This window comes from Neoarthrinium moseri, assembly GCF_022829205.1.
Source record: "Neoarthrinium moseri strain CBS 164.80 chromosome Unknown scaffold1_Wmoseri_CBS_16480, whole genome shotgun sequence".
NCBI classification, from domain to species: Eukaryota; Fungi; Ascomycota; class Sordariomycetes; order Amphisphaeriales; family Apiosporaceae; genus Neoarthrinium; species Neoarthrinium moseri.
The window spans coordinates 749,453-766,290 of record NW_026055115.1 but is presented as its reverse complement, the minus strand read 5'-3'; the positions used below and the strand labels follow the sequence as shown (position 1 = coordinate 766,290).

General features: G+C 55.0%; 3 protein-coding genes across 3 annotated transcripts; 1 reads left to right on the top strand and 2 right to left on the bottom strand.

Moving 5' to 3' along the window:
• Positions 1-5,874: 5,874 nt before the first annotated feature.
• JN550_000231 (uncharacterized protein) lies at positions 5,875-7,437 on the top strand (the record flags this gene model as incomplete). Its single annotated transcript, XM_049313601.1, has 2 exons — positions 5,875-7,245; positions 7,306-7,437. The coding sequence occupies 2 exons, from the start codon at positions 5,875-5,877 to the stop codon at positions 7,435-7,437; spliced, it is 1,503 nt and encodes a 500-aa protein (XP_049177520.1).
• A 2,104-nt stretch (positions 7,438-9,541) lies between these two features.
• JN550_000230 (uncharacterized protein) lies at positions 9,542-10,366 on the bottom strand (the record flags this gene model as incomplete). Its single annotated transcript, XM_049313590.1, has 2 exons — positions 9,542-9,798; positions 10,021-10,366. The coding sequence occupies 2 exons, from the start codon at positions 10,364-10,366 to the stop codon at positions 9,542-9,544; spliced, it is 603 nt and encodes a 200-aa protein (XP_049177519.1).
• Positions 10,367-11,310: 944 nt separating this feature from the next.
• Positions 11,311-13,590, bottom strand: JN550_000229 (uncharacterized protein; the record flags this gene model as incomplete). Its single annotated transcript, XM_049313579.1, has 1 exon — positions 11,311-13,590. The coding sequence occupies one exon, from the start codon at positions 13,588-13,590 to the stop codon at positions 11,311-11,313; it is 2,280 nt and encodes a 759-aa protein (XP_049177518.1).
• Positions 13,591-16,838: the final 3,248 nt, after the last annotated feature.

Here is a 16,838-nt window from a genome sequence, read left to right as displayed (position 1 = left end):
TTCTTCTTGGCTAGTGATCCGGTAATATTGAAAGGGCCTAGGGGGTAGTAGTAGCAACAAGAGAAAAATAGACACGGGGCGCATTCTCTTGCCATATCGTGACACCTGCCAAGAAAAGTATATTATTCAACAACTAGACCGTCGGGCTATAGTCGTGTCCCACCTAACTACCTATAGACTTTTAGCTTGCCTTGCTGAGGCGACTGCCTGCCTTTGAACCTCGACGCCGACCATGTAATTATTATCACACGATAGTGACACATACCCATCACCAAATGCAAAGCCTGCTCGGCTAGCTCAGTTGGTTAGAGCGTCGTACTAATATCTTTCCCGCTTGCGGGAGAAATATCAAGTTTATGCGAAGGTCCTCAGTTCAATCCTGTGGCTGAGCAACTATGCTTCACTTTTGCCAGTTTCGTCTCCTCCAAAGAGGGAAACTCTGTTCTGTATTTTTGTTGGCATGTTCTTGTTTCAGGACGGGGATTGTGCCGTGAACAGTGCCATCCCCAGGGTAAATCCGCAGTTTTGGACGCTGCGACATTCCAGCTAGAGGAGGACGTTTATGTGCATAAAAGGCAGAGAAACTCTTTTAGAGACGGACCAGCCCGGACTTCTATCAATAGAAAAGATGGCTGGTTGGTCGGTTAGGGTGCGAATACCGAGGACGTGCGACTCCTGGGGTTGAGAATAAAGACATGGAGTCAAAGTGGCGTGCGTATGGAGGAATGGGGCTGATGTAACATTCTGGAAGACGAATGCAAGGCGCGGGCGGAAAGTTGCCTGTGTCTATTTATACAGCATGAAGACTGAATAATCAATCAGCTGGGCTTAGACCACAAGAATTTACTTCAGATGTTTCTGATATAGAAATTGTGAGTTAATGGACATGGGAAAGGGGATAGGACATGGAAGGTGTCCGACTCGCCGACTGAGCCTACACAGGTTTCAGATGGATGCTCTCACCCGGTCAGATCCTCCTGGGCGGAGGCGCCCGGTCTGCCGTGTGAAGTCGCATGGTCTCCGTCGCAGCTGAGGCTCACGGTATCATCCAAGTTAAGTTTGTCTCGTCTGTGGTTGGACTAATTCAAGCAGGCCACGCCGTCTTCCAAAGCACGGAGAATGACCGGCTTATGGGTTTCGAGCCTATCACTGCCCAGAAGACCCTACGGCGCCGAAACCACAGGGAGAAAGACGTCATATTTCCAGAAACTTGTCTGGATTATTCCCGTTGGGCCGAGGAAGCGGGCGCGACAAGCCAAACGCCTTGGTTGCTCCATGTCAACTAGTGCGCCGCCTATAGGATCCATGGGAGCGTTTCGCAGCACATCCCAATAGAAGCGATGGAAAGTGCCGTGTCGCAGACGATAGTGGTTGGTGTTAAGAGGCTCTGCCAAGTCGGGAGAAGCAATTTTTGCATGGACAACCCGGTCGGCTTATACAACGGCACGTGTTCCATAGACTTAGACACTATAGTCCCGCCTCTCGACTTCGTGATCTTTCACGACCGCGCGACAAAAACCACCCCGGATATCACGGTGCCTGACTTCTTGGCTGATTGAATTTTTGGAGGCCTCTGGCAGAGCACTCCAGTTATAGGAGTGAGGAGCACGCAGCATAGTCCCACTATGCCATGCTGTCACGGGGTCGACTGCATGCCTTAGTCTGGGGGACCAGGCGACTATTCTGGCTATAGGGCACGTCTGCAGCCAATCCTGGGCGTCCTCGGGATGGACCGGGGAGATCTAAATGTCCCTACGTCTGAGACACACGAACACATGCATTTCCCCCCTCACTGCTCTGCGTCGACAGGACGTCCGTTAGTGCAGGCTAATAAGGGGATCATCTTGCCAAGGAGGGGATGTAAGCCTGGCAAGTAAGATGCCACAAGCTTGGCGGGCGTCCTAGCGACTCATCCTTGGCCGCCAGGCGCCATTGACGCAAGACCGACATGTTGCAGCGCTGGGGTAACGGGAGCAAAATGGAGAGTTGCATAGTTAGACGGCAACCCGCGGGAACTTGGCAGGGGCCCGAGGACGGCCCCGCGACACCGCTTTGTAAACGGGGTCGAACCACTGACTACAGCGAGCCCGGGCACGAGCTGGTTCATTGGTGAAGATTAGCTTTTGCTGATGATGCGCAGTCCCAGGCATGAGGTATAAGTTTAGAAACGATGCACGGTAAGACTTGAAACACCAGGGGTGTTGGTTGGCTTGGGCTGGCGAGTGACGTCAAACAAGCGAGCGCAGTTCCCAGGAACGCCTGGCTTCGGGGTTATCAGAGCCACGAGATGCCCGGCAATCTCTCTAGCCCAACGTCCTTCCTGATGTTACCCAACGCCAAAGGTACCCGTAAGGGGGGCTCATGAGCAACGGATCACATCACCGAAGAGGTGTCCTAAAGTTCATCAGCCTTGCTTAGGAGCGGCCGGAGGAACACGCCGCAGGTGATCCTCATCATGAGGTCATGAGGGGTCCTCAAACAACATATTCCCCAGGGCAGTACTTTTCAGTATGCTCCCAAATCACCGGGTCCAGTCTGAGTAAGGCTCCTTAGCTCATGAAAGGCTGTGTATGGGCTGGCCGCAAGGTCTACGCGCCGCCAAAAGAGCCGTGAGCTGCGTCGCACGACATGACCCCTCCTCTAGACGACGTGGTACCGCGGATGCGTGCGAATCGGCCCAAAGAGAACGGATCTCTTGTACGAGCCTGGCCGCATGCAAATAGTCGTGACCGTGCGGACATGCATACATGGCGGGCATTGGGCCAACCGGAAGCTCAGATACTGAAGCGGGAGCTCGAGGCATGTAAGCTGCAAGCAAGGGTAGGTATCTGCAGGTAGCAATATAGTAGATAGTCTTTGTCGCACATGAAACTGAAGCTATCAGTTATGATAGCTTCTGAAGCTTCAACTGCATAAAGCTCTCTACGGTGCCCTATCGGCATATGCGACTTGGAAAAGACGACCGCAATCAACAGGGTATTGCTGCATGTTGGGATGCATTGCCAAATCACCAGCACAGGACTGTGTTTCGCGGTTGCCAGTCTGCATCTGACATCAGAACGTGGCCAGAGCGAGCGGTGAGCGCCGCATGTGGTGTCTTCCTATTCTACTGCAGCAGACCCGGGAAGGACTGCCACTGGCGGTAAGTTGCCAGTTGGGTACAGCAACTCGTATGCGCCGCGAGATCAGCCCCTCCCAAGAGCCAATGTTTCTGCGGATGCGTGCGCCCTGGCTTGGGAGTCCAGCCGACTGCCAGAAATGCCTCATACGTTTCAGAGCCGTCGGCGTCAGATGTACCTAATAGTCGACAAAATTAATTCGAATTCGGCTCGTCTCGGAGAGTTCTGCATTCGCTGGACACGATCCGATGGGCGGGGGGAAATGGGCAGCCGCCTTCTCTCCGCCCGCGCGGGTGCCCCGTAGCCGTTCGAAGAGCGGCTATCAAGTGGATCTTCAAGATTGAGATTAGGGCATATTACAGCATGTTGCTCAGCGGCGTCTGTACAGGATAGTGTCCCTTGAACTGGTAACCTGGGCTCTTTTCGAACATCCCGGATGTCGCTTCATGGATGGGCCCTGCCAACCTGCCCTTGTCCACTTCGGCAGCATTCCGACTGCAAAGTACGGTAGACAGTCACAAAGCCACATGCGAGGACACATGTTCTATAGACCAATGCATAGACCTACTGTGAGACATGGGAACAGCCGTGAGCTAAGCTCTGGGCCATGGGCATGCAATGATGGGCTTTCATCAACGTAACACTTTTCTTGGTGGCCCAAACCAGATCAGTTGACTGGTGCAAGACCGTCATGCCATTGCTTTGGACATGACACACCGGTCAGGGCTGCAGGCCTCGCCTGAATCACGATATTACCGATGCGCGACTAAGAGACCAGACGCGGCGAAATTCTGGAGAGTCAAGCCTTATCCACTGCGACAATTGGCAAAAAGAGAACCATTAGAAAAAAAAAATTTAAAAGTCAACAGCCACCAGTGGGTAACAACAGGCTGACAAAGAGGATTAGCTGAGACCAGGCCAGAAATTTTCTTTGTGGAAGCCGAGCAACGTTAAACGTCTCGCCGGGGGTCAGTGGCCACCAAGAGACAAAGCGTATTAGTAATTCTGAGTGATGAGGAGCAAACCGCCTCACCGTCTGACTTGCTGGGCTGGCGCACAAAGGCGCAAGTGGCCGCTGCGACCCCCCTTGTTGGTAAGTTAACTTTAGTACAGTACAGTACAGTAGTTTTACCTTGGCCATAATCTGCAGAGGGGGGGAGCCGCGCAAAGTACTCCGAGGTCTTGTGTGCATGTATCTGAATAGAGTCTCCCACGCCAAGCTGTGGACACAAGGCCCTGGCCGCATGTGCCCTTGCCCCCCTCTTTGGAGTTGCATACCATAGTACTTCCAGCGATGGACTGATGAGTGAGAAAGACGCAAGGCAGCTCTGCCCCAACCAGATGGCCGCTTTGTACGTGGTCCCCTAGATACTAAAAGGACTCGACGGGCGCGCGCCGAGGGAGGCCTCTCGCCCGTGGCCTTCTCTCCCACTTCCGAATCCCACCGCCGAGAGCCCCAAGCCAGAGCCAGGTATCGATTCCCACTTTTCCAGTGCACAAGCAATACCTAGACCTGCGCCCTGTCGAGCCGAATTCAGTGCCAGAATCCGCCTCCTTTGGGAGTTGTTATTTCTGCTGCTCGTCCAACCAACCTTGCCCCATCTCCACCGCTGCCGTCAATCAAGTCAAACCTGGCCTAGCATCAGAATCCCGTTTTTCTCTCGACAAGAGACTACGTGTCGTAAGAGTAGTAGAAAGCAGTAGCAGCCGCCGCCGCCCGCCGTCGCTCTTGATTCCCTTGTATAACCTATCCCTACTCGCCATCCAACTAACCATGACCGTCCACGCCTCCACACGGAGTCAATCTGAGTTCCCGTTACTCGTCCTCTAACATTCACTGGAACCAATCCGAGGTTCCTATCCGTACCGGAAACTAAACACCAGCGACCTGACGGCGACCAGTCTTCTTGTGACCCTTGTTACTTCTTGTCTCGTCCCAGTCCCAGTCCCAGGTCCAGAAGACTCTTTTTGTTCCATCTGACTCGAGAGTTCTGGAGGGGTCGGCGATCGCGCCCGCACACGCAAGCATTCACCACCAACCTGAGAGTCACGAGACAAGGCGGCGGCAACAGCAGCAGGACGAAGAAGAACAAGACCAGAACCGCGGCCGGCCTTCTAGAATTCCTCCTCTTCCCAGCATACACCACCATACACGACACACCACACACGCATTCCACAAGGGGCTGCTTACAATAGCAACTACGGTGCCATAGTTACTGCCGATTCCTTGGCGGCACCCTGCACCCACGCCTGCGCAGACACTAAAAGTTAATAAATCAACACGCAGCAGTCGGCCAGCACCACCACCACCAGTTACCACCACCGGCCCCCCCTACCCAGGCCTACCTAGGTACCAGCCTACCGTCCAGTAGTAGTTACACCCCACAGAGGGGCTGCCCTACTGACCCAGGTCGGGCCCTACAAATTCATCATAGCCCGCTTTTCCACCCTCCTCCTCTCGATTTCATCAGCGAGGGAATCCCACGTCGAACCGCTGCAGCCGTTTTGCTCTCTCATTTGTGTCGCCAATACCGGGCTCAGCCCACCTGGCGATCTCGCCGCCACCACTGCCATCATCCGTCGCACAGGCCTTTGAAAGCATCATCGCCAACTCCCCTCCCCGAGGGCCCTGTCGCATTCTCTCTCAACCCCCCAGTCGCCCTACCCCACGGCCAAGCATCCCGGGCGCCCATTTGGTCCTTGGCCTTGGCTTCAGCTTGAGTTCACCACGCACCTTGAGCAGGTGCACCCCGCCATGCCTACCATGTCCAACTCATCCATCACGACGAGCGGCTCGGAGAAGACGACTCCTCCTGCCTCCCAGCCCTCGTCTATCAAGTCCGTCGAGTTGCCGACTCGGTCGCCGAAGTTGAAGCCGCAGAATGGCCAGCCTGTCGCCAATGCCGAGGGGCAGCTGAAGGCACCCGAGAAGACGTCAGTCAAGGACAGACTGACAAGGATGTTTTCCAACAAGGGCGAGATTCCCAAAACGACTGCCGCCGGCGACTCGTCGTCAGCGCCATCGGCGGCCGCTCAGGCGAGGGTAGCCAACGGCGCGCCGACACCGCGAGCGCCTACGCTGCCGGTCCGCAAGCCGTCAACCACTGACAAGGCGCCTCAGAGCACCGCATCCGCCGGCGCACCCAAGGCCGCGGCGGCCTCGCAGAGATATGTCGTCAACGCCAGCCTGCAAGGCGGCCACGAGCACCACCTCAAGGGCAGCAAGCGCCAAGAGAAGCTGTCGGACATGTGGAAGACGCTGCTCGGCAGGAAACACGAGCAGGCCCCCGAGGCTGACCTGTCGCTGGTGTCCAGCTGGGTAGATACTCTGAAGCAGGAAAAGGATTCGCTCGCTGGCGACAGGAGAGGTGGGCCAAGTGCCACCTCGACCCTCATCGAGAAGTACGGCAAGTGTCAGGAGGTTGTCGGCCGCGGTGCTTTCGGCATCGTAAGGATTTCGCACAAGAAGGTTGATAATGGGGAGAAACTCTTTGCCGTCAAGGAATTCCGTCGCCGGCCCGAGGAGACGGAGAAGAAATACAGCAAGCGACTGACCGCTGAGTTCTGCATCTCTTCCTCCCTGCGCCACCCCAACGTCATTCACACTCTAGACCTGCTCAAGGATTCCAAGGGCGACTACTGTGAGGTTATGGAATTCTGTTCCGGTGGCGATCTATACACCCTCGTCCTGGCCGCCGGCAAGCTGGAGGTGCAAGAAGCAGACTGCTATTTCAAGCAGATGATGCGTGGCGTGGAGTATATGCACGAAATGGGCGTTGCCCACAGGGATTTGAAGCCTGAGAACCTGCTCCTGACCTCCCACGGTGCTCTCAAGATCACGGACTTCGGCAACGGCGAATGTTTCCGGATGGCTTGGGAGAACGATGCGCACATGGTTTCGGGTCTCTGTGGGTCCGCTCCATATATTGCCCCCGAGGAATACATAGATCGCGAGTTCGATGCGCGCGCAGTCGACGTCTGGGCTTGTGGTGTTATTTACATGGCAATGCGAACCGGCAGGCATCTGTGGCGTGTTGCGAAGCGGGATGACGACGAGTTCTACGAACGCTACCTCGAGGGTCGCCGTGATGAGGAGGGTTATGGTCCGATAGAGTCGTTGCACCGGGTAAGTCTGAACAGAGCACATGACTCTTTGGGACGGTTTACTAACACAGTCGATTTATAGGCGCGGTGTAGGAACGTCATATACTCTATTCTGGACCCGAATCCTACACGGCGAATCACCGCCTCGCAGGTATTGAAGTCGGAATGGGGCCGCGAGATAAAGCTCTGCAAGGCCGGCGAAGAGGGCCTGTGACAATGAATCTGCCCTGTGGTGGGCGTCCCGTCATTACCGCCAAACTTTCGACCTTCATAGCCCGGTTCAGATCTGCGTTCTGGTATCTCAGATGCCTGTGTTTTCGGTGTCTCCGTCCAGAAGATGATTCACCGACAGCGGCCAATGGTCCGCTTTTCGCAGCGTATCGAGCTATGGGGCTCTAGTTCATGAGAGCAAGCATCCTGCTTCAATGACTGAATGGCTTTCTCGATGCTTTAGCAAAGGAGTTGAGGTGTTAACTCTTTTGATTTCCTTTTCTCTTCTCGACCTACCCTTTTTTTTTCCCCACGACATGTCTTCTACATTGATGGAGGTTTCGGCGACAAAATCCAGGACACTACCGCGCAGCGCATCCACAGGATAGGATTAGTAGATGCGCCATGCGCACTGCGAGGGAGAGCTCACGACCACGGCTCTACGAATGCATAAAGATAATACTCGCATCCCCTGGGAATAACTCACGGAAAGGCACTGGGCCTTTTCACTCGTTCGGACGTATGAGGCAGTTCGCGTTCATGGCTTCCCTGAAGGCTGCAAACCTGAAGACAAATGGAAAGGCTGCCAAATGCAATGGGATTTCGCCTGGGCAGCGGTGTCGACCGGTCAGGGTCTTTTTCCCAGTGGCATAACAGAACAGGAAAACTGGGCTTGCAAGATGATCCGTTTTCTGCATGGCCTCACCAGAGTGCATCAGGGAAAGTCGATGAGGCGGTAAATAGATCATTTCTCTAGATCTAGAAGCAAAATACAGAACTGTCTAAACACCTGTTTTGCCCTCTACTTTTATCGGTTGCTCTCGCTTCTGTCACAAATATATGTGGCCCTTGCGCTTGCAGACTGCAAGCGAGTGAGTATAAATGCTTGGCACAAGAACCCAAACCCTTTCTCTCCGAGCAACCTGCTACTACTAGCAAATCGTCAACTGAGATCGGCACCTCAAACAGCTCGGTTCAGCTTACTATATCGATATAGGTCGTCACACTTCATCCTCGCCATGTTGCGACTGGGAACCGCTTGAACACAGCGGAGCACAACACAACACACAGCAGGAAATACAGCACATTATACATATACAGCACTGCAAATTAATTCGCTGGTACCAGCAAGGTACCTCGCTCCGAGCGCTCTTCAAGACACATAGGATCAAACCAGCTAAAGAGCATTTGCGCACATCGTCGAGCACTTGTAGGGCCGTTACGATTGCGTCAGCACACAATTGCGTAGACGAGCCAGACATATGCAGAGCTATAGACAAGCCCAGACTTGACGGCTCGCTGTGCTGTGTCTTCTAATAACTCACACCCTCAGCCAGGACCTCTCAGTACTGGTAGCTTACATCACATCAGTCCGGCAGTACATCCTCGCAACGAAGACTCTCAGATCCAAGAGATTGCAAGGTTCTGTGGCTTTTTCATTCTGCAACTCTAACAACAGAAACCTGTCGTTCTCGTTATTAGAGGATTTGCTATCACTCCACACCGATCAATCGATACCTTTCAAGTGAGACACCAATGATGCTTGGAGTGCCGGGGGAGCTGGAATCAGATCACCGATGGATTGCCCACGGAACGAAGGGCTCGAGGCGGGTCTTCTTTTCGTAAGACTAAGCGTGGGCCTTGCGTCTGAAAGACAGTATCAGTAGAGTTCCCATATGAATATAGTGTTTCGGTCAAGGCAGGCCTGCAGGTCGTCCCCATATTGAAGTGCTTCAATACGTACCCAGGGGAAATTAGCACTCGTCTTGGATGTCAGCTTGGACACGATAGTTCGCTCTCATGGTCTTGTGGCCACTCATAGTGACCATACTCATTGTCAAAGGCGATGAATGATATTCTGCAGTTTAGCGGGTTCAATAGCTGACACGAGGCATATTTGAAGTCGTGTTTATCAATAATTTGCTGTAAGAATATCAGAAGTATATAAGAAGGGAAGAGAAACGTATTCAGTCTCCTCAGCTAGAAAGGTCTCGTTGAGCGTGAGCCAGATATAAGCAGCTTTCAGGCGAGCGATCGTAGCCAACGCCTAAATCCACATGCTTTGAGAGCATACAGGCCAGTGGACAAAAGCCTCCCAAGGCGGGATCTCAAGATTCACCCTTCACAGTTTCTTCTTCTTGTTTCTCCTCCTCCACTGTTTCTTCCTCCTTCACGCCTTCTTCGGTCTTCGACTTGGCATAGAGCAACCCGCCCGAAGCGGTCGCCAGGCACGCGCCACCAACCTGAACCACCGTGTTGACCACCGCCACCCCGTAGCCGGCCATGCCCGCGCTCTGCAGCGTGGCAAACAGGCTTGAGGCGGCGACGTTGCCTATGACGCTCTGGGCACCCGCCGCCACCGAACCTGTTTAGAGAGCTTCAATTAGCTGATGTTTTTCTGCGGTGTTGTTTACCGTCTTGATCTTCTACGTGGCAGCACAGACAGGGCTATGTAGCACGTAGGGGCCGCAAAGCAAGCATGCGACTCGAATTATCAAGATTCCCACCATGAAAGGGAAAAGGGGGCGGAGACCGGACCGGCCGCCGAACAGACCAGTATAGGCAAGAAACAACGAGGAAGACGTACCGCCAACGATCCCCTGGCCCCCGAACCCAGCCGCACCCAAAAGGGGGGCCGCGACGACACCTGGGGCTGCCATGGCCCCGAGACCGACGGCCGCAGCACCGCAGGCGGCGGCCCTCCAGGGGTTCTCGGCGCACCAGTGGCCGGCCTGCTCCGCCGCAGGGGCGACACGCTCGGTTGCGAATTCCTTGGTATGGTTCGCGGCGTGGGACAGACGGCCTGGCACGTTGGCGGACTCGAAGGCCGCCTTGGTGAAGCCCCATGTGGATGCGGCGCCGCTGTGGACGCTGGAGAACAACGACGGGGTGACCTCGCCGACGGCGTTGGCGTTCCGGACGAGGGAGGACATTGCGGTGATGGAGCAGAGGGAAGTTGGTTTCAGTGTGTCTTGACTAAGTCCGCTGACAGGGTTTGAGATGTGAGTGGTAAGGAGAGGAAGTGTGCCTAGACTGGGACTTAAATTGCGGTCAACGAGGACTGAGGTGAGGCTGCGAGACGCATCTCACGGTCTCCTAAATGGCCAACAATTATGCCTAGCCTGACCTGCATATGCGGCAAGCAGTCAGATGCCTCTGATCCCCTCAGGCTCTCATGCCACGACAGCCCGACCCAGCCTGACGACAACTGTGGTGGGCCTCCGGCATTTCTAGTGACACACTGTGATGGGCCTCTGGCATCGTAAGTGACAACATAGCATTATCCAGCAGACGTAGTTCAGGAAAGATGTCAAGTGTACGGAACAAGACTCAAAGTCTGCATTGTGCTACCGAAGCTGCCAAACCAAAACAATAATCAAAAGTAAACCCAATCAGACACCTAAACCGTTGTCCATGAAATGCAGCTACTCGTCCGTCTTTCCTTTCTCAATAAACACCGGTTGTCAACTCCAGTGCCAAGACGGGTCTTTTGTTCGTGGTCTCAATTTCCCGTGCCCTCCTTAAAAACAGACGCGTAGAACGCTGCACGCCTTTTCTCCTGAAACAGTGGACATTCCCAAAGATTAGAGGACAAAAGCATACCCTGGCTCCAAAACCAATCCAAAGAAGCCATGCACGCTTCGTGATATGTACGCAGACACGTATCGTCATTATGATTCCAAACAATAGACAAGAAGGCCGCGAGGCGTTGTGGTGTGTGGTGAGATCTATAGTAGTCCTGTGGGGATTCCCAACACCCATGACCCCCTTGGGCAGTCAGGGCTGAAGAGGACAGGTGTGTTGTATGCAGTAATCGTTCAGTCGTTAAATCATCATCGTCGCATTGCGCAAAATTATAGCGGCTTCGCTATCAGTCCTAAAAGATTGAGGTGTGACTTCTGCCCAGAGCAGGTTTCGAGGCCTTCGCGGGCCCGTTAGCTGCCTTGGTGCTGCCAATCTTCTCAAAGCCTTTGAGTATGTCCAGACCGGCGTTTTCGTCATTTTCCTCCTCGAAGAAGCCGGCGATGCCGAAATCCAGGAGCGAGCCGGTCCAAGAACTGTCTTTCAAGGGAGAGGCCGATTTTGCTGCAATCGGCGACTGCTGGAAGAATTTGCTGGGGGACGACATGCCCTCAAAGACCTTGCTCGGGGTCTCGTAGGGCATTGGGAAGGTATCCGGAACCTTTAGGAACGGTGCTGACGTGATCGACTTGCTAGAAACAGAGTTCGTGAGGTCGGCTAGAGCACTGGCAGAATGGGTACGGTCCAGGCGCACTCTCTTGGCGGAGCGCTTCATGGGCGAGCCATTATCGGCCAAGTTGAAGAACGAGGTATCCAATACGCCATCCTGGAAAATATCAAAATCGGTACCGTCCTGAACGAACTCGTTGAAATACAACGTGTGGTCGAGGTTGAAGTTGGGGCTGAAAGGCATGTCGTCTCCGAGATTACTAGCCCGGCGGAGAGGGGAATCCAACATGCGCTTCATCTCATCTCGGTGCAACCGCAAGTTTGTGTTTGGCGAAACCGACGGAGGTGGCTTCAGTATTGGTGCACGCTTTCTCAGAGCCGGGGTCAAGGGCGGAGGCATCTGGTTAGAATCATGCGCATGGCGGAATGGAGAGGAGGAAGGTGGAACGAGGCCATACGAGCGGACTTTGGTAGGGCTGTCGTACGAGGAGGCCCTTAGGCGAGCAATCTCCTCTTCGGCTCGCCCACGCTTGATGCGGGGGCGGTCGGTCTCAGATGTGAGGTTGCGAGAGCCCTGAGGACGCATTGCGGATGACTCCAGAGAGGAGATATACCCGCTGTCATCCATGGAAGCGAACTTACGCTTGTGCGTGCGAGCACCTGACGAAGCTGGAGCCCGCGACACAGGAGGTGGCGTGTTGCTTCGATTCACGTGGCGGGGAATCGGAGGCGATGAGTGCATCGCAGGAGAGTAAGGGTGGCCATCAGCAGCACTGTCGGGCTCAACTCTGCCGCCCTGGTCTTCAGGTGTAATGCTATCAGACAGAGGAATGGTGGCGTCGGATGAAACCTCTTGGGCAGCCGGGGCCGGGGCGGGGGCCATGATAGGAGCTGCGGATTGGGGGTACATCATGGGTTGGGCAGGCAGTATTGGCGTTGGTAAGGAAGGGAGGCCATCTTGAAAGATGGTTGCGTCCGGGACGGCAACCTCAACGCGCGTAGACATGGACATGATCGAGATGTTCTCGGCGCCGTTCTGGGATTTGCGAGTCGGCTTTTCCTTGATGAACTGGCCCTCCATGCCAGGCTCAATGGCCCAGTAGTGGCCCTTTCCGGTGTCCCCCTTTGGCCGCTCCTGCTTGATAAAAGCCTTGTTGAGACTGAGGTTGTGTCGAATACTATTCTGCCAGCCAGAGGCCTCGCTGACAGCGTAGAATGAATATGAGTCTGATATCCACTTGTAGATTTGTGACAGGGTTAATCGACGTTGAGGGGATCTCAGTATGGCCATGGCAATGAGCACCGCGTAGCTGTGGGCAGGCTTCTGGCCGTCATCCACTATGGCCGGGAAGGAGTCGTGCGGCGGAAGCACGATCTCTGTCTCATCCGGCTCGGCGTCTAATCGCGCCATCTTCGTTGGTCGCGAGTCTTTAATAGGTGCGGCCTCTAGCAATGCGCGCTTTGTGGGTGGTTTCTGGTAATAGCTCTCCAAGTTCAGACTGAAAGTTGCGGGCGGCGCCGGGTACAGTGTAGGGTGCGCGTTCTCTTTCCCATAACCCATGCTCTCGTCCATCACCGGCTTCTGGAATACGGTCTTGAATCGCGACATCATCGGTTGTTTCTTCTGCATCGAGTCTGTCGAGAGTCCGTTTCCAGCTGGGGGCTGCAGCGCGACAGCGTTCATCCTGCTGTTGGTGGCGTGTCCCTTGAGCGGTGTGAGGGGTGAAGTGGTCGCGCGCCCGCTAGCCTTGAAGGGCGACATCTGTTTTCCAAGCCCGTGGGATGGGTTGAACGCGCCGTTCACGTTCCCGCTGGAGCTCTGAAGAGCCCTACGCGGCGACAACTGCCTGCTGACGGAGGGCATTGGGGCGCGGCTGATCGTGTTTGCTGTCTGCTCGAAGAAGTCGTCCTGGTAGATAAGAAGCGGCGGCTCCGCATTGGACGCGAAACGCGTCGGTTTGGCCATGGCGGCCGATGACTACTGCGCAGAAAAGCGGAAGCTGGAGCTGAAGCTGGGGTTGTTGGTGAATGGTGTACAGTTGCTTGTCCGAGTCCAACGTCTTCGCGATAGTGGTCAGTAACGGCTCGGGGTGTCATATGGCAGAGGCCCTGGTCTGGTAATGTACTCTTGGGTGGAAGATAGGCGGTGGAGAGACTTGTTCGGCGGGCGTGGGCTGCATGATGGAGGGAGATTTCGTGGGCGTGTAAGCCATCTAGTGCATCTACTCACCTTGGTCGGGTTCCCAATTTTAATGAGCAGTGGAGCCTGGAAGCAAGGGTGGGTGTGGCGCGCCTGAATATCGTCGAGCCTCGTCCAGACCGTCTCGGGATGTGCCAATGGCTAGTCGATTGTCGGTGACAGGCCCGTCTCTGGGCGATGGGGCAATGGGCGAGAAGGGCAGGAATGCAAGTGTGCGCAGTACAGGAAATTGTGTAGCGATTCCAGAACACGAGATGGCTCGTGTGGGTGAGATGGAAGGTGGTGGTGATGATGATGATGAGGGTGAGAATGAGACGGATGAGGAGGGGGAGAGACGGCCGGGACATGTAACAGCAGACGTGGGGAAAGGACGTCCGCTTCCTTGGCCGGCTGTGCTGCGTCGTGCGGATGGTGTTCGAGATGTGCGCGGGCGTGAAAGGCAGATTGGTGGGCAGGATGGGATGGGGTGCAAGATTGGGCCACACTGCCGCCAGTCCAGGTCCCGACCCTGGTCCAAGACAGACTTCACGCCAGAGAATGCAGCTAGCCAACTCAGCGGCGATCCACCATGGCGGAAGAACGGATCCCTGCAGGCAGCGATCTGTGCAGAGGATTGGACGGCGACTACGACGGCTGACACGGGCTTGCACGGGTGCGCTGCAAGGTCTGGCTGCGAGGTGTGAATGTGGGTGTGGGTGTGGGTTGTGAACCTGTGTCCAGGTCCTGGTGGGTGTGGGTGTGGGTAAAAAGAGGGAAGAATGGTCTGACCGTGCGGCGCGGCCACCGGCTGCACTCACTCAATTCTCACTCTCGCTCTTGGTGGCACCTCGATTGAGTTCATAAGTTGGTTTCTCTCCAGCTGAAAGTGGCTTTTTTTTCTTTCTCTCTGGCGGAGCTGGGTCGGTCTTACGACGAGGAAACGAAAGGGAGGGAGGCAGCCGGCCGTTTGCTGGCCCACGGGGTGACTGGAACTTACGTGAAGCGCTGCCAGCATACGAGTGAGTTACAAAATGATGTGATCGGTGAGCCTACACGGCCCCCGCTCGCTGCTACATACAGGTCTGAGGATTCAAGCCCTCTACAGGAGAAGCGCAGCCTGTGTGCAGTCGCGCAGCCCAGCGATGGAATCCGTGGTGTTTAGGATTAATGAGATGCGGCCAAGCGATTGGCTGGCAGCCGACCGCGTCGACGCAGACATCGCGCCGGGACGCGTCGCATGTTTATCCTCTCGAGCGCGTCTGGCCAATCAGGTGCCCGCCATTCGACCTCACCTCTTGGCACAGTTGCGCACAAGCTACCAAAGTACTGTATGTAGGCTGGCCGCCAGCACCAGCACTATCCAATGCAAGCTATGCTTTCCAGTCCACCACCACCACTGCTTCTTCCTCCCCCAGAGTGCTCGTGAACGTTAAAAAAGAACGCATGAAGTAAACCATCCAACACACCATTTGAAGTTTGATGGGCCAGCAGCCTGAGACCATGTCCATCAGATCTCGATTCCGCCTCCACAGCCGAGACGCCGCGCCAGGCCGTTCTTGACCAACCGACTTGGTGCGCCGAGACACGCCATACCGCAACATGACTTGCAAATTGCTTCATCTGCTGGTTCTCGTGAGAAGGTCGGGCAGGGCGGCGGGCGGAGAGCGTTTGCCAGGCCCGAGACCTCTCGTTGCAGGCTCGCATTGCCGTGCTAACTGACAGTAGCATCTCGCGTGTGTAAAGCGCTGCTATCTACCGGCCGAACTTATTGGACTAGTATAGTGCCTCGTCGCTGACCCCGAACGTGACATCATAGCGAGTGCTTAGTCCTGGGGGAATCGACGATACCGTTTGCTGTCCAATTTTAACCAAGCCCACCCCAGCTCTGCTCTAGCATAGTGTAGCACTGCTCTAGCAGTCCCCATTCCCCGGCAGTCTCAGGCTAAGATCTGTGCGTTGCGACACCCGCCCGACTTTCCCAAGACTCCGGCACCGTTGGGCAAAACTTTTTCACATGTGCCTTGAAGCTGTCACGACCCGGGCAGGACTAGCAAGGGCTTCCTGGCCACGTCGGACGGAAGAGGACGACTACTCATCTGATTTCTTTTTCCCTTTCAATGCGCTAGGGCGGACAACTCATCGTGACTCCAGTTCAACCAAACTTTACCTTGACCACCCTGGGCCGTTGGTCGGCTAGCGTCGCGATATTGGGTCGACGGCAGGCATTGCACCTGGTGGGCTTCCCAGATCTGCCCTTCTCCAGTTCCGCAGGCTGCATACGAGCTTTTCTCCTTCTCTTTTGCTTCCACCGGGGTTTTCTAGTGCAACATCGGCCCACTTGCCGAATCTTTCCTACAGTACTGCCGTCCAAGTGCTCGCAGGCTTGCAGGTTTGCAGGCTTGCTAGGTTGCCAGGTTTTTGCAACTGCTATCGGACCACTGCTCATCCGCTCCTCGAAACGGGAGAAGCGACCGCGGGCCAATCATCGCGTATCCTTGTTCTAAATGCATGCTTTTAATGCCGAAAGGGGAAAGTTGCCCGCATCCTTGACGCTACTTGTTCGTCGTCTCTATCAAACGCGGAATAATTGCTCTTCTCTCCCGCCAGCTGTGCAACCACTTCGACGCTGCAGTCGTGAGACACGAACGCCAGGTCTATGTACGATCGGCGCAACTCTGGCGCCTTGCATAGTCAACCCACATAAGTCGCCAGTCGGCATAGTCTCTACTAGACATGATAGTGGCTGTGTGATGCCTCAAGCTTTGACCGCGAACTCTGTTCCTAACTAAAGAGTAATCAACATTGCGTACCATTGTAACTAGCCGTAGTCTGCTTCCGATAACTGATAAGCTATTGCCCTCAGAATTGCGGGTCCTTGTTTGAGCAGTGATGGGGACTGTGGGAACAACAAAGTATATTTCGAATGTTGAGGCGCGGTAAGCGTCGATCTGCCGGGACCTGGTGATTCACGGATCCTCGACTTGTGCCCGATGGAACTCTTTGCTGGCAGTGATGTCTGCCAAGCTTAAGTAATC